Here is a 22007-nt window from a genome sequence, read left to right on the forward strand (position 1 = left end):
AGGGCCTAGAGCGAGTCATAAGAGGAGCTGCTGAGGAAGCTGGGAGGTTTAGGCTGGAGAAAAAGAGGCTGAGAAGGGACCTTATTACTCTCTAGAACTGCCTGATAGGAGGCTGTAGCCAGGTGGAGCTCAGCCTCTTCTTCCAGGTAACAAGTGACAGAATGAGAGGAAATGACCTTAAGTTGCACCAAGAGACATTCAAATTGGACATTAAGAATTTTTTTTTAATGGAAACTGTTGTAAAGCACTGGAAAGACTACCCAGGGAACTGGTGGAGTCACTATCCCTAGAAGTGTTCAAAAACACAAAAGTAGATGTTTCACTTGAGCACAGTTTAAGGATAAACAAGATGCTCAGCTGACAGCTGGACTTTTCCAGTCTCTTCATCGCCGACACCTTAACAATTCTGATTCCAAGTGATTCATCCAACAAAGAAAGCAAGCTCAACTTACCACTACCAGGAAAAATACCATGCAGCTTAATGAAAATCCACTGGTATAGCCAAGGTATCCTGAAAGAAATTAAGAGAAAGTCTCATACAGAATAATTTGATTAGTCTTATCTTAGTTTTTACTGCTTTTTGCTTCTTCATGTAAAGTTCAAATGTATTCAACATTTAATATGTAATGTGAACTTTGGGGCAGGACAAAAGCATGTCCTGCTGGTGTGGGTCAAGTCTCCTAGCTTCTCAACAAGCCTAAGCCTTGCTCTGACCTGTTGTGACTTCCTCAGGATCACCTTTACCACAGTTTAACCAACTTTACTTTTAAAAGAGGATGTTATAATTGAAAAAATCCTGAAAGTGTGCAATTGCAATCTGAATGTGACCCAGGTTCCCTGAGTCATGTCAGCTGAGTTTGGGTTTTTGTCTCAAAAAGGAAGACTCAAAATGGACTTTGGTGCCAAATGTTGTTACCAGCATGGTTTTTAAAAAAATACACTGTGTACCTACTGTCATTGCAGCTGGATTCAAACACATCTGAAAATGCAATTCTCTGTACATATCTTATTTCAAGGTCCAATGCTTCCAATGAGTCTTATCAGTAAAAATTTTCATGCGGATAGAAAAGTAACATTTTTTGTAATTTCACCATTTGTGAACTTTTTATGGGCTGCACATAAAATTGAATTACCTTATGAAATGAAGACCCTCTTAACTATAATTTGTAAAATGAATTTCCACAATTGTATGGATAAAGCTGGTTTTTACTGAGCTCGGTCACTGATAATTTAGGTCTACTTGTTTCAAAATGCTCAGAACAAAGATTATTTCTGGATCAGGGAGGATGCTTAGATAACCATGAGAGCGTATTTTTCTTGTAGTTGAATTGTCAGTTTGGCCATCAGTGGCACAATATCTGGGTTTCTCTTTTTTATTCTCATGATGGCATTTTCATCTTACCTAAGTTCTTCAGGAGACATAAAGGGAGGATTATACAAAACGTCACTGTGACAACAAGAATCCGCCCATCCACGTACCATTCCCTGTATAAAACAAAAAAAAAAACCATACCATGAGCACATCCTAAACATTTTCTGGTTTTCCTCACTCAGTCATCCTCTTTGATTGCTATACTTAAAAAACTACCTTTGGTCTCCTTACCCTACAAGTCCCTACAAAAGGAGAGAAAGGATCACATCTTGGCTTTGCAGACTCATTAGGTATCCATGGCACTGCTCTGACTCGGGTAGGGAAGATTTCCAGAGTCACCAAAGTATTACCCTACCATGGAGATCAGTGCATGGGTCTGAGAGGCACAACCACCACCTCTGTAGCCTGATACAAGCCACCCTGCCACGATGATGAAAGATCACGCAATGCGCCACAGAGCACAGTGGGGCTGGGGGGCCACCACGAGTCATTTGCCAAACCACCCAAGCACATGACCACAGCAGCAAGCCAGGCTCCAGCAGGCTGCCATGCACTAGCTAGCCCAAGTTTGCATCTCCTCTACCAAAGTGCTTTACATCCTACTGTAAAGAAAGAAAGAGGAGAAGGGGCATTGTTAGTGATGTTCAGTATGACCTACTTCCATTGCTTGGTGCAGTATAGCAGGAGAGCCTAAGAATGGAATCTCTATGACCTTCTCCTACACTGCAGCACACCATATAATCCAGTGCAAAGGGTATTTACTGGTATAAAAAAATGCCACCCCTCTACTAAAGTAGCTGGTAAATGCCAAAGAGAGATAAGGGGCACAAATCTTATTTAGATAAATATTCTGCGGTGGTCATATGCTAGTAGCAAAGAATTTCACTCTGTGGACATTGTTTCAGGGGCAAAATCATGTAAGTGTTTGAGAACTCAGGGAAACACATCTTTAACTTGCATTGTTCCCAATATTTCAAGTGTTGCCTAACACTGTAAAATATTGGATTCTATGATTAGAACAAAATTCTTCATGAAAAGCTTGTGTGCAAAAAGGGCAACTAAAGTTTCATTTCCTATCCATCTTCTCCTTCCAAAATTTGTCTTGTCTTTTATTAACCCCCTGAGATATTCCTGTGAAAATCTACTTTGACAAACCTAAAGGGTATCCAGTACTTCAGGGCTTTTGTAAACATATGCTTAAACTTTACTGTACAATGTTAAATTCTACAGTCTAAGCACCAGAACTAATTCAACTTACGAAAATGTTTCTTCTTCTCCCATTAGAAACTTTATGGCAGAAGGCAGCTCATTTTTGACTATGAAGAGATAGCTCAACATTGCTGGAGGAAGAAGAAGCAAATTTTAGAAAATGGGTAAAATAGTTTGTGGAACAAGTACCGAGAAGCATCCTTAACCTCTTCCCACATCAGTGGCTGATGATAGAAGACTGCAAACTATGACTGAGTGTAAATTACTGATCACTCAGTAATGCAGTATTTTTAAAGGGCTGCATGCAAAATGATAGCCACAACTATACTGAGGAGCATGAAGGTCCCTAGATGTCATGGAGAGAAGGAACCCGACTTGTTTGCAGCTGTAAAATTATTGAGATATTTCTGAGCTTTATTTTTCAATATTCGTTATTTCCTTTACCTCCAACATTCTGAAGAGATGTAGATCCAAAGACAATCATTTTCCCTGGGGTACCAAAGATCTGCTCACCAAGCTTTTCATACACCATGCAGCCTGCATGAGAAGAAGAGGAGAAAGGTTATAAACACACTACTGAAAGCTGTTGAATCAAAGCATTTACAATTCCTTTTCAGCCAAGCACCTACCTATGCAGCCAAACCTGCCATTTGCAAGTAAATAGGGAGCGCTCTTGTAATTTCTAGGTCTGAAACTTATGTAGGTATATTTTCCTGACTTCTAGAAATGTTATTGTTGCTACCAGTCACTTCTCAAATGGAAGCTCTTAATGAGAATATTACATGCCTTTAATGAGTCTGTCTACACTGTGAGTGACATGTTAAGTTCTGGTATCCTCTCCCAGCATATTAAGTTTTGCACCTGCAATGAGAGTAATGTAGAAAGGCTCCTCTCCCGAAAAAGCCCAGCACAGCAGGATCCACAAGTCAGGCCTGGACACACACTACTGCCATTCTGCAGTTCTTGCCTTGACTGAATGATCAAATGAGGAGAGCCACTGGTTTAAAGGATCATTTATGGCTTCTAATGACAAAGCCTCAACTTGTGAATTCTCAGTGTCATACGATTTTGGTAAAGCAAGGCAAAGGTGTAAAATATAACTAAAATTTCTTTTTAAGTATCTGTCAAGCTTGTGAAACTCCTCTGTTAATTGGTTTTTGTTTATGTTAAACGTTTGTTTGTTTGTTTTATTTGGCTGTGATGTAGGCTGATAAAAAGAGTGAGCATTGTGAAGATGGTGAGATACACAGGAACAGAAAGAGTGCAGATGTTATACTGGGCCGATGATTTTTAAAATGTATCCCATTACCTGGTTTTCTCTATATTACCTTACAGCTGACATTCTGCTTTAAAGTTTGTGTAAAAAGTAAGTTTGAGCTTAAATGTACCAGCAACATAGAAAACAGGACTTAGATTTTGAGAATAATGGGGCACAAATGTATCCAAATTGAGGAAGCTGTACCTAGTTGAAATAGGCAGTTGCTGACATTATACATACTACACAGCAATCATGTGTGTCCAAATTGCATATTTAAATATTACAGTATTCTTATGCACAGATTATTTTTAAAATATGGCTTTAAACATTGTTAACAAGGAAAGAGGCTCTTGGACTTCAGAACACAGTGTAATTTGTAATGCAAAGAAACTATATGAGCTGTTTCTTCTAGATCACTGAAGATAACATTTCTGGGCAGCAGAATTCATTCTTTGTCATAAATATTTCTCTTTACAGTGATGTTGTTCTCCATTGCCATGCCATAAATTCTTCAAATTCTTGTTAATTCTAGGCTTCTGACCCCAAGTATGTCAGGCCTTCCTATTGTGTCAGCAAAGTGATAGAAATTCCCCATCTTACACAAAGCATCTGGCCTCATTTGAACACTTGTCACCTCTTGATTTTTACATTCTACTGAATGGTGTAACATATTAAATTACCTGTTTCCTTTGAACACACCAACAGGAGATGTATTGAGTAAATAGACAGCAGCGTGACCGAAACCAAAAGCAGTCTAAAAAAGAATGGAAAATAAAGTTTACCATATGAGATGAGGTCTGACAGTGCAATATTTCCTGTCAGGTCATGTTCCTATTGACTCTGAGATAACTTTTTATTGTCCTGACAATGAAATAAGCACGTCCTGGTTGCAGTTCCACCATGGAGGTAGAAAACTGCATGTAGAGGGATACAATCAAATAAGACTTAGCAAGAGCTGCAGAGTTACACCTCCCCATATTGAAAAAAGCAAGAATAAAGATGTTTTATCAGAGAGGAATGAAGATTTATCACAGCCCAGACAAGCCAGATATGTCACTCAAAATCCATTCCAAGACTTTCTTTTTTTCTGGAAGCAGAGTGAAAATTTAAAGGAGAGTCCTTTATTTAAGGACTTCCATAACAAATGGAAGCATCGTTTCCCAGGACATGTTTCATACACTACCAAAGCGGTGCCCAAATGGCTTTTTATGTGTCTCACAGTGCCTGAGGAGGAAGATATAAGGAGTTAAGTCTTGACTGGCTTCCCTTGGGAATAAAGGCAGCAATCAAAGGCTTATACTTTGTCCAGGTAGAGATTCATGTTCCCTTACTGTTGTCAGTCCTGGCCTGACATGATCCATAATTTAACTTTACTCAGGAGAATTGTGGGAAGTAATGACCAAACTGTTTGTGTAGGGAACTTCCCGGCACAAATGATAATTACTCAGCGCCAGGGGCCAAGTGCATAAAAGCACATTTTCTCCTTGCTCAATGTCTTTAATCCAAGCGCCATGTGTGCCTTCCCGTCCAACACTCTGACACACAAAGACCTGATGATGTTTTCATGATGTGTGCGAAGAGCATTCAGACAATTTGTTGGCAATTCCTCCCTTTATTATGACAACAACCCTCCAGACACCAAGAAAAACACAGCTAAAATTCAAGAGAAAACAAACTGCTGCCATAGATAGACAGCAACACATCTTTTTCACAGGATACATAGAAAGAACATAATGGGAAGCCTCCTCCCCCCACTTTTTTATTAGTTTAGACTGGAACTACTTTCGTGCCAAATAACTACTTTCGTGCAACTAATTTCGTGGGGCCAGAGGAGCAGTGAGAAACATAAAGAGGTGATAGGAGGAACTGTTCTTTCGCCAGCAAAGAATGATGGCTGACAATAACAACACACTCTTTGTACAGCCCTGAGGGTGTTTCTCCTTGACAAGGTGGAGAAGGAAAGAAGACTGTACTAGCTGAGGTCACTCTGGTCCATTTTTTATGGATTTGCTAAGCCCTGCTCCTGCCTGTGCTCCCTGCCGAGCCGTTCCGCCCGTCTGCTGCAGACACAGCACTCGGCCCCAGTGCTCAGCTGCTGGGGCTGACTCACTCCCAGCCCCAAATGGCTACAGCTCTGCATGCCAGCATCCAGTCTGTCTTCATATTAAAAGCTTCTGTTTTTCAGGCACTGAGCTCATGGAGCCTTTGCAGTGGTAAAAATAACACTCCCAAGCAGCCAGGTATTTATCTGATCTGTTGTCCTTAGCTCCCCATAGGGTTCCTACAGACACTTGGCATTTTCATTAGCACTGTATGAAAAACTTGTTTGTGCTAGGACTGTGGTATGGATAGGAATATTCGTGCCAGAACCACCCCTTGGAAAGGAATGAAAATGTCCATGCCACTGGATTTGCACAAATTCAAAACAGAAGCAGGGCAGCTTGCACTGCAGTCCCAAAAGCACTCCTCTACTTTTTATTTTGTCTGCTTTCAAAGAAGTGCTGGTAACTACGGAAGCCAACAGCAGATACAAAAGTTACCTTCCCCCAAAAGAATAAACAGTTTAGGCTAGGGGACTGATACAGTGTTGGGAAGAACAAAGTGCTTCTGTGATGATTTCTGCTGTCTTCTTTTAGATGCCACATTTACCAGGTAAACTGAAACCTGTGCTGTCTTTCCCCTCTGCGAAGTCCCAGGCTTTGGGGCCAGAAGACCTGTGAGGCTTTTATGCAGTCACAAGAATTATTTCACTGAGCAGTCCTGAATCCTCAGAAGGTGCAGAGGATGGAAGAGCACCAAATTTGTTCTCATACGGCCTCCCTGCAGGCTGGTCTGCCAGCCTGCCCTAAAACACTGTGGAAGTTACACTGCGGCTTCCTGGTCCCTTCCAGACACACCCAGCAGAAGTGGCTGCAGTGTGAAACTTCAGCTGTAGTCTCATACTGTTCCCAGTCTAACAAGCCCCTCTGCCTCAGCAAGGTGCTTCAGATCATGTGCAGTGCTGGGTTAAGTGCAGGCTGAAAACACCTTGTGCTTGGCCAGCCCATATTTCTCTGCAACATGATCCATACACTTTGGTCCTGGCTCTCCAGGATGAAACCACAAGCAACAACTGTTCCTGCCATCCCCAGGTAGTCCAGTTTATCTCTAGCTTTCCAAAATTTTTCTGTTATCTTTCTACAGCCAAGTTTTCTCTCCTTTTGCATACTGGACGTTATGCTCTCTTTTAGTCTAGGCAGTAGTTATCAGTAACACTGGGATTAAGTTCCTCTGAGTTCCCACCACCAGTAATTTTGCCTAGAAAATATAATGCTTTGTTATGGCACTGTTAAGCAAATAAGATGTGTCATTGCCATGTTTATTTTGCACATCTTTTTCTTAGGATATAGGATCTGAATTGATCCACATGTTCATGGCGGTACACACTTCACACTGAAGGAGCCCAAAAATTCTGAGTGGAAATCAGGTTGGGTCTGTTTTGTCAGTGCTGAAAATGCTCCTTTAATTTTTCTGCATCTGCAGAATTTTCAGCAATGGTGCATGCCAATACTGGATACACCAACCTAGAACCTTTCCAGAACTGTGCTACTCAAAGACAGTGAATTCAAGAACTTTCTCATGTGCAAAAAGCAGTGAAGTATTGTTAGGACTCTAATCATGTACAAAGAAGAATTGATCTGCCTGTGACAGCGACAGCAGAACTATACACTTATGGAAAAAGTGAACTGAATTAGTGTGTAAGAAAAAAATCCATCACTAACGGACTAGGTTTAATGCTGAGATTATGGCATGGGAACAGAGCATTTAAAGCAGTTCAACTTTCAAGCATGACAACAGACACCACACTAGGATCCTGCATCTCCAGGGTTCAAAGAGGGAAGCTCTAAGCCTGCTCAGGTAGGTCCTGCTCACTTACTTCCTTTGATTTCAGCTGGCTGCTCTATCTCAAGGCAAACAGATCTAAAGGCTAATCATTAAGCTAACAAAAAATACTATCCACTTTTAAATACATACAGTTAATTCTATGGAAAACAATGCTGTTATTTACTGAATGAGATCTCCACATTCATGTTTGGCAGTTTCTTGTACAATGTGTTGGCACAGATCTACACACTCGCTACTCTTGAGTCACCAACATACCTTGCTAGAAGTTTCTCTGGTGTTCAGGTCACCTGTCTGACCTATGTCACTTGAAAGAAACTGCATTTTTACATCTGCTAACGAAAGATGTAAACTACAGTTCAGCCTAGCTGGACAATAAACAGGAGTTCTATGCTCTTAAAGTAAATGGATTAACTCCTTTGATTACTCCTAGATTTTACCCAGCCACAGCAAACTCTAAGTTAGCAGCATGGATCTAGCTATCCTGGCACAAAACTCCAGAGCAGATGGCTATATGTACCACTTTGGCCATCTACTCTGCTTTATACAGGGCTCAGATGATGTATTTCCCAAAATCCTGAGAAATGACAAAAGTTCTGTATTTTTAGATTTGACATTCAAGAAATTAGAAATTTAGAGCAATCTGTAAATTCAATAACTATGTTGAATTGTTCTCAAATATTGTAAATTATTGTATTTCTTCCCTCAATGAACATTTATCATTCAAATCTGCATACAATTCTCAACTGATTTCTTAACAATCACTTTTCAAAATGAAATGTCTCATACTGAGATCCAGAACACCGTCTTAGTAATTCAATGGCACTGTTTCATTTTTAAACTATTAAATTCTCTTTTATAAAAAGCCTTTTTCTTTTTTTTTTTTTTTTTAGCCCACCTCAGTTCTCTTCTATACTAAAATCTTGGCTATACTGGCTATATTTGTTTGCTTTCCAGGATTCTCATTAAAGAAACTGTGGGAGTGAGATGAAAATATTGTATGCAATATATAAAGGAAATAAATATTCTTGGTTTAAAAAAGTGTTTATTGCACCATGCTTTGAAGAAAGCTCTGGAGATCCTGTGACGCAAGTAAGAACTAGGTACTAACTCACTGCAACTATTACCATTGAATATTTTTGATGTCTATGTAGCTTGCAGAGCACAGGAAAAACCCCTGTCTAGGTCTGTAGTAAATAACATGGACTTAATTTTCTCTAGCACTACAAGCAGTGTTTTCTTCTGCAAAAACATTTGACTGAAAAAAGATGTCTGAAACTTGTAGCTAATATTTTCAAGCTTGAATGCTGTACTTGATTACACATGGACTATAAATCCCTCCACTTGCTGGCAGTGCATGCATTCTTTAAACACAGTGAAATTCCATGGAGATCAGCTGCTCACCACATGAATACTTACAGAAAAAGGAGAATTCCTGTGTTGGCCAAGGCAAAAGCAAGACCCAAAATCCCACTGCCCATAATTGCATTGCTAAGGTTGAAGACAGACATTCCCAGTGAAGTAGTTCCTGGGATCTGGAGAAATAAAGACAGATGTGTCAGCAACAGGTTGGAACAGAACAGGGACATGCACTTCTGCTTCAAATCCCATGTTCTGTGATGCATCAGATGTAAGTAGCTACTGCTATGAAAACGATTTAATAAAAGTTATTTGAAAAAGGAGAAAGTGTAGCTGAACTCTGTCACAGCTACGCTGCTCGCTGCCCAATAGGTTTTGTAAACTGACCCAAATGGTACAGGCAACACACAGCTCATACTGCACTCTCAGTTTTAAACCCCATCTTCCACTACACCTGAGAAACATCCTGGATGTGTAATTTAAATACAGTAAAGCCATAAGGAAACACCACAACTTCCTGCCCAACAGGGGCCAGAGGGATTCCCTTGCCTCAACCCAGCCAATATTCTTAGGAATTTTGTTTTGGGGTTTTTATTTAAGTGCTGATCCCAGGCAGCTCCTACTGGAAATTGAATTCAGTTACAGTTGTGTGTGCCCAGCACTTCTGAAGACAATGTCTAAAGGCCTTTCTTATACACAACATGCAGTTCATTTTGACAGAGAACAGAGCAGTGAGAGAGACTTACATATTCATCGCATTTTTTCTTCTCAAGGTGGCTGTTTGTGAGACTTCTTCTGCTTTCTCGATCCGAAATAAACTTGCTGAAAGAAGTCAGAGGATTTATTTCCAGCAAGTGCTTAGAAAATATGAACACAAGGTCCTGTGAAGCAAGTACAAGAAACCAAACAGAATTCCTCTTCCCCTCCCTATCAAACTCAAGACTCCTGGGCATCAGCTCAATTACTTCCTGCCTTACCAGGCTGGAAGGTCCCAGGCACAGGGCCCACCAGGCAGTGGTGATGACCCCTCCACAGAAGAGGAAGGCATAACAGCATCCTGTATAAAATCAAGCAGTTACAAGTCCTAAGTGGGGAACTTGGGACTGCAGCTGCCACTAGCCAGAGACAACTCCCTGTCCTCTGCATCCTCCAAGGATTATGAGAAAGGCTTATATTCTTTTACATGATTTTTGAGTTGAGATTATGATTGTGTACTGATACAACAAACCACAGATTAAGATCTGACCCTATCTGCTGAGGATCCAGTTGACTAGAAACTGTAAGTCAAATTGTACTCTAAATTCTATATCATGCTACTTACAGATTGTACTGCATTGATTCTGCTTGTTGAAAATCCCGTACAATTCTAATCATAAATTCTGTGCTACACTAATCATAATACCCTGATAAAAAATAAACCTTTAATTGTAACTATGAATTACTGCCATCATCATTCTGCCTAGAATCCCTAAAAGATTTCCACTGTCCCCTCACTGTCAGGTGGCACTACAAAACCCTACATTGCCACTGAAACCTTAAGTTGCCTGTCCTGATTAGGGCAAATTTAGGAGAAAACCTCCAAAGGGGTGCCTCTAGAAAGCAAACTCAAGTGGACCCTCCCTCAACTGGTTCAGGAAAAGACTTCCTTGGAGGAAAGTAGAAAAAACTGTTTATTTAATCCACAAAGTATTCATCAGCACAGAAAATGAACAATACTAAACAATAAAATCTCTTGCCAATCTGAAGAGAGAACAAAGCCCTTTTCACGGGTTGTAGCTCAGCTAACTCAGTCCGTTAAAAATCCTTCTGGTCCTGGAAATGTTCCAGCCCAGACCTGGCCCAGTGGGCCACATGTGTGACCTGCTGGTGTTCTTCTAGGTGTTCAGTCCAGAGCAGGTTTAAACAGCTTCAAGAAAAAGAAAAACCACAGTCTGGGGAACTTCTTTGCCTCAGCTAGCTAAAAATTAACTTAAAGGAAAGGAGAGCTCTCTCTCGCCGTCCATCTGCAGACAACACAGTCCAGGAGAAGGATGCAGGGGAGCAAGTGCAGTGTTTGATAACAGACTCCATGCTTCTTCTCTCCCCTACCTTTGCGCTCAGAACCACTCTTGAAGATAAAAAACTTATTTCTGGGCTAAAGAGACAAATGGGGATACAAGCATCATAAAGTCACCCCAGGACACTGCCACACAGGGTTGGTATGGCTGGAGTTAAAAGGAGGAAGATGTCACACACATGCCAGTGCTGGCTGGACAATGCTGAAGCAGGCAACCTGCTCTGCCAGTATGCTGTTCTGGGCTACTGGATTTTCCTGTAAGTGTCTTTCAAAACTCAACGCTGAATTAATCATACTGCAAAATTAAACACTTCTGTGCAGGGGAACATAGAAAAAACAGCTTTTCTTTCTCTTTACCCTTTACTTGTTCTGTGTCCTTGATGTATCCACATTTAGGAGCTTACTATCCCTCTGTGGCAGTGTTGGCATCCTTGAGATTTACGACATTTGATTTGGATGAGACATTATTTTCTCACAGATCTTCTCTTCAGCAAACATGTTAGTTTGTATAAAGCATTCTTTCAGCTTTTCATCTTTTGAAGGTTTATGCACAATTAAGTCCCTGGCATCTTTGCTAATCCACAGATGGTTCTTAGTCTGCACTGGCTCAGCCATGGTACATGTCACATACCTAACCAGGGGCTGTCACCAGGTGTCAGAGCCCATTTTAGCTGTAGCTACATTAAGCTGGCTCTTCTTAAATTGAAGCAGACAAACAACACTGAACACAAACAGCAGCACTGCTGGTCCTTTCCCACAGTGAGAAACATCTACTGGCCAGGCATGTATAGTTCAAACTGTGACTCAAAGCTTTGCATCATCTCAGTACATCCAGCAGTATTCAGGCTGGTAATAAATCCATGAACTTGTAAAGATGAAATTTGAGCAAACTTCCCTACTGCCCCAGTTGTGGCCTAATTACTAGTGATATGTATGCCAGCACAGCTTCCAAGGCTATGCCAAAATCATGCAGCTATAATACTGCTGACTTAGCTTCCACAGCTGACACACTGGGCCTTGTGTATTTAACATTTTGTGTTTATGCTTTAAATCCAGGCATAGATGGCAAAATGTAAGTAGTATTTTAGCTGGGTTTTTTGCAATTTTGACTCCTGCCCATTGGTCTGCTTTGATTTCCTTTTTATCAATAAAAAAGAACTATAGGCTTCTGTATTTTTTAAATACTAACTTCGGCAACTAATTTGATGCAAAATATAGACGTGATATCAGATTTACCAGCTCTAACACAGTTAAAATAGATGGCTGAACCTCCTCCACCATTTCATGAAGTGAAAAGCAACCACTTTTAAGATAGACTGATATGAAATTAACTTTCCAAAGTTCACCTTGTAGGTATTTCACCCTTATGGAATAAAATCTCAACCTGATTTAGAGCATGTGCTTTTTCTCTTTCATGTCTGTTTAAATCCCATCTCTTGAACACAGGCAGCAGAGTGTGAATGGCTTGAAAAAGACATTTCACCTCTCTCTCGAAACACCCTGCAGGCAATTTGTACAGGCAAGAGCACAGAGAAAAGTTTTGTCTCTTTTGGATTTGTAACTGCTGCTGGGAACATCTGCAGACTTTGCCTTCTTCTGTCATTTATGGAGATCATGTGTCATTTCAGATTTTTGTCAAGAGTTATGACAGGAGTCATGCTCCCCCCAGTTCTGCTCATCCCCCTGCAGCCAGTTCCCCCTTAATAATTACAAAAATAACAAATTCGTGTGCACTATTATTACTGCCTTCTGGTATTAAACTTCCATAAAAATTATTGTTAAAAAAATAATACAACACTTGAATAACATTGTTTGAATATAAAAGTGACCATGAGACTTTCCATCAGAATACTTCTGACAGAATAAACAGCTTCTGCAAAGCTGGTATCTTCCACAGCCAACAACCATGTTATTTCTTTCTGGATGTGACTTTGAGAGAACTAGTCAGATTTGATAAATTATCCAAAGTACTTTCTTCTGAGTTAGTTCTAGAGTAAAAATTGAGTTGGCTTGTTGTCCAGCTGGACTCCTCATCCACCCCGTGTTTCCTACATCACACTGCACTTTTCTCCACTTATGCTGTGTGATGTGTACAGGAGGGAAAACTCAGACATGGGAATGAGGTCACTGGGACCCCAAACCATGAGGTACATAGCACTGAGCCCAGCTTTCCTGTGGGGGATGTCTCAGCCCTGTCTCCCAGCCCCAGCACGGCTTGCCCAGGCAGCTCAGCAGCTGTGCAGGACAGGGAGATGTGGGCTCTGCCTGTGCTGCATTTGCTGTTGCAGGCAACTTAACCTGCAAGTCCAGAGCAGAGGTCTGCCTTGGGACAATGCTTGGTGCAACCATACCTAATGAAATGAAATAAAATTAAAAAAAAAAAAAAAAAAAAAAAAATAGTAGGGTGGAAGGTAGTCCAATGAATTCAGCAGACACAAATTTTATCAAGATATTGCTTTTTATAATTTTTTTTTTTTATTTCAGGGTGGTTTTTTTCCCTTAGAGCATATGAAAGGAAACATATGTTGGAGTACCGGAATCTCTAGTTAAAACTGTGCCATGCATCTGCTCTGCTTGATAGACGTGCTTAGAAAACAAGCCATTCATTGTCACAGAATGTTGTATTTTTGACCTTTATGAATATGACACAAAGTAAGTGAAACGCCTGTTTACGCCAGCCTCTCCCAGCCCTCCCAAAGATCAGAGGCCAGCTGTGAGAGGTGCTGTGGCAATGCACTGTAGGACTGTCTGTGCCATCAAAGCCTTGAGACTCCCTGACAAGCATGAAATCCATTCGCACTGATTGTTGTCTTCATTTCAAATGCTCTACCCATCACTGAAAGACATAACCTGTTCCTATATATTTCTGCTTTCCTGTTGTGTATCCTGTATCATAGCTGAGTATGCACACACTATACAAAACTTTTCAGATACATTAATTAAATATCCTGGCCAAGATACAATGAGCTCATCCTTGTAATGCATGAAGCCTCACAGCTGGCCTGGAAAGACTATCGTAATCTAATTAATTTCCTGGTTTGATTTAGTGCAAAGTAGAAACTCAGCCTTATTGATAAAGTGGTTTAAAAAGGATGATGTTTAACTATGGTTTCCAAATTTAATTTATTTAAGGACTTCAATGAGAAATGTTTGATTAAGGTGATACCCCCAAGCTAACCACTTCAGCTAAGCAGAGTTAGCCAAAAACCATTTAGCCATCTCAGATACGTTTAAATACAATTAAATTAAAATGGTATTTTACAATGCCTTAAACATTTGTTAGGGAAAGTTAGTTTTGCCAAGATGACAGAACTTTATCCTTAGGCAGCTTCTTAAACTGCATGCTAACTTGAGCAGTGGCAAAGATTTCGAAGGCAGGCATGAACAAGAAATGCAGAGAAAAGCTTGATCTGACTTACACTATGAAACTTGGACCAGATCTTGGCATACCTACTAACAACCTTGTTAACTGAACAAGGGGTGATGATAACTTACTAGCAGCTGTAAACCAAGATAGGCATTCAGACATCAGCTTCCTGAGAGCTATATTATAGTTATAGTTAAGGAGTAAGTTATCTAAATACTGATTTACAATTACGTGCAGAGATGGCAAAGTTTTATAGCCAGGAGACATAGTTAAAAGTCACAAAATCCACGTCTGGGTTTCATGCAAATCTCTAAACTGACATTTTCAGAAGACATTCCCATTCAACATCTGCATACAAAGAAAAACCCCTCTTAGTGCAGCCTCTTCAAATCAACATCCCCTTCCTACATATATTTAGGACCAGAAAAGGCTGGAAAGCCAAAGGAACACACAGGATTCTTTTCCAAGATCAAGAAATATTTGGAGTTTACAGCCAGCTTTGGAATCAGCTTGTGCCTGGTGTACTACCTCCAAAAGACCCTCAAAATGTTGCTCTACGCTGAGCTTGAAATACTATGTCCTGAGAGAAAAAAAAAATTAAATAAAACACAGAGTGCACAATCAAATAGGTTGAAACAAGAAAAAATTAAGTTGGTTGAAAATTACAGATCTAATCTAAAGCTCAAGTGAAATCAACAGAAAAAGTCCCACTGATTATGAAGGACTGAGCACTTTACAAGGCCTCGTATCACATGCCAGGCTGCACAAAATGTGTTGTTCACCAAGCCTGTTAACCTCTTACTCCATGGAAAAAAAGGTGTTTGCCAAAATAGTTATAGGAAGGGACTAACTACATCCCTTCAGGATGCACGAGTGCAGAGCAGGATATACCTGCCTGCTCATCACACAAGGGTGGCATGGAAGTGCTTGCATAGGGCAGCAGCTGTGGGTGGCTCAGAGACAGCCTCAGACTCAGGGTATGCTGGCAGGGCTGCACTGGTGCCAACATGCTGCTGCACTGGAGCCAACATGCTGCTGCACTGGAAGCTGTCATCAGTGTGAGCTGCCTTGAAACTCTTGGTTTGGACATGGCGGGGAACATGAACAAACTGGGATATACAGGGCAAAATAGTCATGCATGGGATGCAAGTAGCTGTCCCATGAGTGCCTGGGCAGAGGGCTAAGAGAACCATAACAGGCTCTATCCTATAGCCAAATGACAGATCCTTCTTCCGCAGAGGAAGGAAGTTCTCCAGAAAGGAACAGAAAATTGTGAAATATGTTAACCTGCCCTAAGAGCCAGAACAGTAATCAGAAATTCTGCCTCTGAGTTCCTGTTTCCTCACTTCACTTTTCTTCTCCCTTTTGCAGGCAGTCTGGATCCAAGCCAGATCTCGCCACGCTTACTATGCCCTAACTCCACAGAGCACATTGTGACCACAGAAGACCAGGCACACACAGCACGCTCCTTCCCCACCCTCCATAAACATCCATTGACAATGAAGCACCAGCAGGGTTTTTCCCCATAACAGTTACTGATGGCATCAGCAAGTGCTGGGGAGGCACAACCAGCCCAGTATAGCCACTCCTTGTCTCAAGGATATAAATCCTCAACAGCCTTCAGGGAATGAATTTACCACTGTCAGCCCCTAAGCTCCTCTCCTTGCAACATGAACCAGCAGGAAAGCAAGCAGGTTCATACTGGAACTGTTTTGTTTTGGCAAAGTTGGAGGGTTTTTAGTCTTTCTCTTGCCTTTTTTTTTTTTTTCAGAAGTGGTTTGTGTTTCGTTTTGGCACTTTCCATTGAAGTAGTTGCATCAGAAAATTCCTGACCAGCTCTAATCTTCATCAGCGCAGCTGCGCTGCGGTCACAGCACCGCCTGCCCTGCTGGTGACAGCCCAGGGCTGGCGGTGGGGACAGGCTGGCACTCTCCTGCCCCCACCCCCGCCACCAGCCAAGCCCCCTGCTCTGTCCCACGGTACACCTGGCTGGTTTTATTACTTGAATGGTGTGGACCATGCTGGGTGCTTATTCCCACACCTGGCACCAAGATCTTTGTCCACCCATGCAGTTGCGAGTCTCACAACTGACCCTAATGTCACCTGGGAAAAAACAGCTCTGAATTTTGTTTGAACACTAGAAAGTGAGTTTCTCACGTAGCTTAAGAGGATGCTGCCAACAGGAAGAAAAGGCAAGAGAAGACGATTTTAAAGATCATAAAATAGGTGGTGGCAGCCCCACAGAAGGGAGGGAACGGTGTGCTGGTACAGGCTTCCCATGCAGGCACTGACTGGCCCTGTGCTCCACCTTGGTTTGCAATATTTGAACAGGAAGTTTGATCAAAACAGAGCTTCCTATTTTACAGCTCACAAAATACAAACAGGGTCTGTCAGCAGGTCTTTGCTGTAAAGCACCTGTTGGAGGCTGGCAGGAAGGGCTGGATAACTTCTCTCTGGAGAAAAGCTGCTCTTCAGAAATGACCATAAGCTTCTAAAAAAAGCCAACAGCCTAATAATTGTATTGATAATTATTGTAACTAATAATTTCCACCAATATTTTTTTAACCTTGATCTGAGTTAGGTGCAAGACACTGTTTTACCATCTTCTTGCCACCTCTGCCTCAAGGGAGCAAACCGCTGCCCAGTTCATCTTGTCAAATGCAAATACAGACTGGAACTCCAATTGCTGCCAACCACACCAGCTGTAACTCCCCAGAAGCTTGGATACATGGAGGTGGCCAGACAAGTTAAAACTGTCATATCAGAGATTAAAAATAAACCAAAAGACTTCCCCAGAATTATACCATTGTATTGTCATAAGTTCTTTGCTGTGTAGAAGCAGACATCTAAAAATTTTGGCTTTTTGCTGCATTATATGTTTATGAATTTTATTAGACTAATTTGAAAGATTCAAAATGATTAATAAATTGCTACTGTTTGCTTTATCTGCTATTGCAGCCTATGCCCAACAGATGCTATATATGAAATTCAAATTACATCTTCAAATGGAGCATGACTTGGTAATGAATAATTCAAGCTATCTACTGAAAATTAGAATGCTGTTTTTAAACAATGTGTTTCTTAGCAGAGGCAATGTCAGTGGAAAAATACTCACCTATTTAGCTGGCCATTTTCCACCTCTGTGAAATCATTTGAATCATTGCTGATGTTATCATCTTCAGGGACAGTCATATTCTGCAATTCAGTCAATTCTAATCCAGCTTTGAAAGGCATGCTGGGTGAGGAGCTGTGCCTATCCAAGTGGTTCTTCAAATACTAGTGTTTGGTTGGTATCTCGTGAATAAACTGCAGCCACAGTGTCAGCAACCTAAATAAAACAAAAGGAAAAAATCCAAGATGTATACCACCAACAGCAGGCAGTATCACCAGGAGAAACCAGTGAAACCTGCACAGGAAAGACATCCATACCAACCACTTTTGTCCTGTTAGATGGACATCAGGTTATTATCTAAATGCATTGCAGAACAGTAGTAACCTTGTATGTTTTAATGAGATCAACCTCACAAACCTTATAAATTTACCCTGTCCTGCAATCAATTGCTGAAGAAAGTATTTTTTTTTTAAACTTGTGAGCAAACCCAGCTTGTTTGTTTCAGGAAAAAATATTAACTTCAAATTAAGGAATAAAAATTATTTGCTTGTCCAAGTCCCTATTCAATATCTGGTGTTTGTCTTCTGTATGCTCTCTATTCTTACTTAAGAATATAAAATACATGTCCATGCTGATGCTAAGTGGGATAGAAAGAGGGATAGATTTATCCCAATACGCTGTCCTACTAATACATTTATTCCAACCTGTTAAGAATTTTTGGGAAAGCACAGGTGCAGTAGATGCTTTAAGTTTTTGGATGGTTAAACTTGTTATGAACAAGGAGAGAAACAGAAAAAACATAAATCCCTAAGCTCATGTGTCACAGAAGGAAAGAGCAACGTATACCTTGTGTCAAGCAGTTATTATTCAGAGACCAGGTGATCTCTCCTCTGATAGATGTGTTCCATAAAAGCACAGAGAAGAACACCAAAGGCAGATCAGAGAAGTCTGCTGCAGTGACACACTTCCTCATCAGCAATGCAAATCAACTGAAAGACCAATATTTTCCGGAGTCCAACCACTCTCGGCTGAGCTACAACTCCAGCATGGTAGTGAGGCAACAGTATGTTACTCACAAACAAGCTCCTGCACCACAACTCTCTCAATTCCCCTTTTGTGAATGAATTTTCTGCAGTATTGCCAAACAACTATTCAGCCTAGGGTACATGGTGAACCATAAGATACCAGATTAATTTGGGGATATTTTTAAATTCTCAGGGCTACCTCAAAGCCATCAAACTGCATGCAAGCAAAGAAGCATGGGTATCCCCAGGCTCTTGCAGGGCGAGACAGGAGGATGTAGTTCACTTGTTCAGTTATGACATCTGCCTGTTTCAAATTAAGTTTACAGAAGCCAGTACTTCTGTTTTACACCGCATCCCCACCGCACAGAAGATAGCTTTGCAAATGAGCAGTTTTTTCCCTGTAGATACTTTCTCAGAAACGCCATTTTCAATTCCTCAAGAGCCCACCGTGTCCAAAGTGCAGGTGCCAGGTCTAAAGGCTACCCTCGAGGCTAACAGAAGGATCCCTTCTCTTCAATGGAAGGAGCAGCCAAGCGTGTGATTATAGTAGCAAACACGGCCTGTGCAAGGGTAGAGTTTGGGGTGTGTGAGCTGGGTACTTCTCAACTCCTCTGCAAAAGAGATTTCCACTACAGATACCAGAAGAAAACTGCTCAGGTATTAAAATGTTGGCACAATAAAATATTAAAAAAAAATTGATTTAGGCTGCTGATAAAAAAATGCAGACTGGCAAGCAGAGGGTGGTTTTAGCATTCTGGAACAGTCTTCCCAGAGGCTGCAGGGATAAAATGGTCTACCTATTTTGGAAGAGAAGCACAATCTTTTTATAAAAGGATAAAGCCACAGGAGACGGTGACTGCTGAGGTGATAAGGACCAAGCCCACTGAATTCTGAAGTTTCTTGTGACCATGTATTCCTAAAATAAACTATTTCTTAAAAGACCCGGCAACCTCTGTACCAGGATCTGTGTCCCCTGGCGCTTTAAAACCTGTGTAAAGGTTCAGCTGAGATTCAACAGCGAAGCTTTTCCTTTGGGCACCATTTTGCATCCTGATGCCCAGGAGGATTTTCAGAACTGCCTTGACATTGCCTGTGCTTAATAAATTCCCCATTAAGTGTTTCAAAAGCAGGTGCTGAAATTAGCAGCAGTGTGAGGTAAGCAGCGCACTGGAGAGCCGGCTGCAAGCTCGCTGACGTGTGGCTCCAGCTTCACCCTCTGCCCCTCTGTCCCTCTGTCACTGAAACACTACAGCACCAGACTGGCAGGAACACAGCTCCCTGCTTCATTCCCAAGGAATCTTTGCAGCAGAAAAATGACAAGCTTTGTCTGTTCAACCAAAACCCTGCTTCTACAGAAAACTAATTGAATGAAGCCTCTTCACAAGGTCATGTAGTGACAGGATATAGGGGAATGGCTTTAAACTGAAAGAGGACAGGTTTAAGTTAGATATTAGGAAGAAACTCTTCACTGTGAGGGTGCTGCAGCACTGGAACAGCTTGCCCAGAGAAGCTGTGGATGCCCCATCTCTGGAGCTGTTCAAGGTCAGGTTGGATAAGGCTTTGTACAACCTGGTGTAGTGGAATGTATCCTTGTCCATGGCAGAGGAGCAAGATGATCTTGAAGGTCTTTTCCAACCCAAACCCTTCTATGATTCTATAAGACAGAGCAAAATCTTAGAGCAAGCTGAAGCACCAGCAACCATTCCAGCAGATTTCATGTTTCAGATGGATGAGTTGCTCCTGAAGCATCATGACAGCAAGCACATCTCTGAATATGGGTCACTTTCTTGCTAGGGTAAGTGATTTATTAAAAAAACCACCAAAACAAAATTCTGAAACAAACAAAAAAATATTGAATGACATAATACATAGCACTTCCAAGTATGAGAAAACCTGATCTCAGTGTCAAAACATGAGTTGGGTGAGGAGAGAGTGGTGGGGCTGCGAACTGAAGTTTTCACTGTCATGGCATGAATTCATCACAAATCTCGGGCAAAGTAAAACCAACATGTCCTCTGCATCTCCACCTATAAAATTAAGATGACAATAGTGACACTAACACTCAGTTTGTGAGGTGCCCAAAGATTCAAAGGTTGATACAAGTGTGATACCTGGAATAAAACACAATGCAAATCACAAAATTTTTGCAATGATAACTTTACCATAGAGATATACAGAGAAAACCCCTTTGTCACTGCTAATTACTCTAGGCACTCTCCACAATCAATGGACTATATGTGTTCACATGAATTTCATCCCCAAATCACCTACTCTAAACTTCAAATTCACCCATGTGACAAATCCCAGAGTCTAAAAAAAAAAATAATCTAAAATCCCAAAAGATTTCCCATTACAGATAATTCATGTCAACTAGCTTAATTCCCTACAAATCAAGTGTCCACTCCAAGCCTGTCACTTGGCCTTTACAGCAGAGCCTGGTGCTGCTGGAGGACAACCTGTCTAATCCATGGGAGGGGTCTGCAGTCACACTGAGCTGTTCCCTAAAATTACAATAGCTTTGCTCCCAAAAGGAGATTCAACGCTGGGATACCTGAGCAAGTTGCTACCTCAGGGGTATGTGCCATTAGTGCTTTGAGAAAAAAAACCCCAAAATTGCTTCAACTAATAAAAATTCACCGTATGTTGATACTGAGCTATATTGGAAGCAGCAGGGTAACATTTGTACTTTTATGGCCTTTTCATTCAAGAAATGTCTTAGAAGAAATGCAAATAAAAATGCTGTGTTGGCAAGAGTTCTTAGGCTGAGCTTTATTCCTAATTCACATTAAAAGACAGTAAATAATCACGTGAATAATGAATGCAGAAATTCCAATCACCTCAGTCATTGTGCCTACTACTCTTGTCTTACTACTCAGCCTTAAACCTCTCAAAGGAAAACTTCCAGAGGCCCATCATCAAACCTCTCTTTCCAGACACACACTTAGGAAATCAAAAAGGACAAATCAGAATTTTGTTCTTGCTTCAGATTTTTCTACTTAGATGGACAAGCACTCCTTCTTGAAGAAGGCGTCACCCCAAGAGAAAATCAGCAAAGAGCTAATGACTCTTCAAAATGAAGCTCAAGGATCGGTGTTTGGTAGCTGATCCAGCTCCTCTATTTAGCAGAAAAAGCATTGCTCTGGCCTAGCAGCTTAGCTTTCTCTTTAAACATCCCATGATATGTCTTATAAAAGCCATTACAGATAATTTATTTGTTGTGTGCTCCTTGCAGAATATGAGAAAGATTACAACTGGTCACAACTTCAGGAGGACTGTGAGATGACACAAGAAGATAAAATGAGTTTATTATTTTCAAGGACACTGAGACCTTCACATGCCATTAAAACATATTGCAAGAACTGTAGTA

General features: G+C 41.1%; 1 protein-coding gene across 2 annotated transcripts in view; it reads right to left on the reverse strand.

Moving 5' to 3' along the window:
- Positions 1 to 22007, reverse strand: part of SLC38A1 (solute carrier family 38 member 1) — a 41964-nt gene that overhangs the window by 15290 nt on the left and 4667 nt on the right. For both annotated transcript variants that reach the window (XR_013340016.1, XM_077783486.1), the window contains exons 2-9: positions 17619 to 17831; positions 9827 to 9902; positions 9141 to 9256; positions 4520 to 4593; positions 3026 to 3118; positions 2631 to 2712; positions 1403 to 1485; positions 453 to 511 (exon numbers count right to left, since the gene is read on the reverse strand). Coding sequence is in view for 1 of the 2 variants with exons in the window: in XM_077783486.1 (XP_077639612.1) it covers positions 453 to 511; positions 1403 to 1485; positions 2631 to 2712; positions 3026 to 3118; positions 4520 to 4593; positions 9141 to 9256; positions 9827 to 9902; positions 17619 to 17737 (702 nt within the window). In the remaining variant the exon portion in view is untranslated. The remainder of the gene's footprint in view (positions 1 to 452; positions 512 to 1402; positions 1486 to 2630; positions 2713 to 3025; positions 3119 to 4519; positions 4594 to 9140; positions 9257 to 9826; positions 9903 to 17618; positions 17832 to 22007) is intronic.

Source organism: Lonchura striata, chromosome 5 (genome assembly GCF_046129695.1).
Source record: "Lonchura striata isolate bLonStr1 chromosome 5, bLonStr1.mat, whole genome shotgun sequence".
In the NCBI taxonomy this organism is placed as follows: Eukaryota; Metazoa; Chordata; class Aves; order Passeriformes; family Estrildidae; genus Lonchura; species Lonchura striata.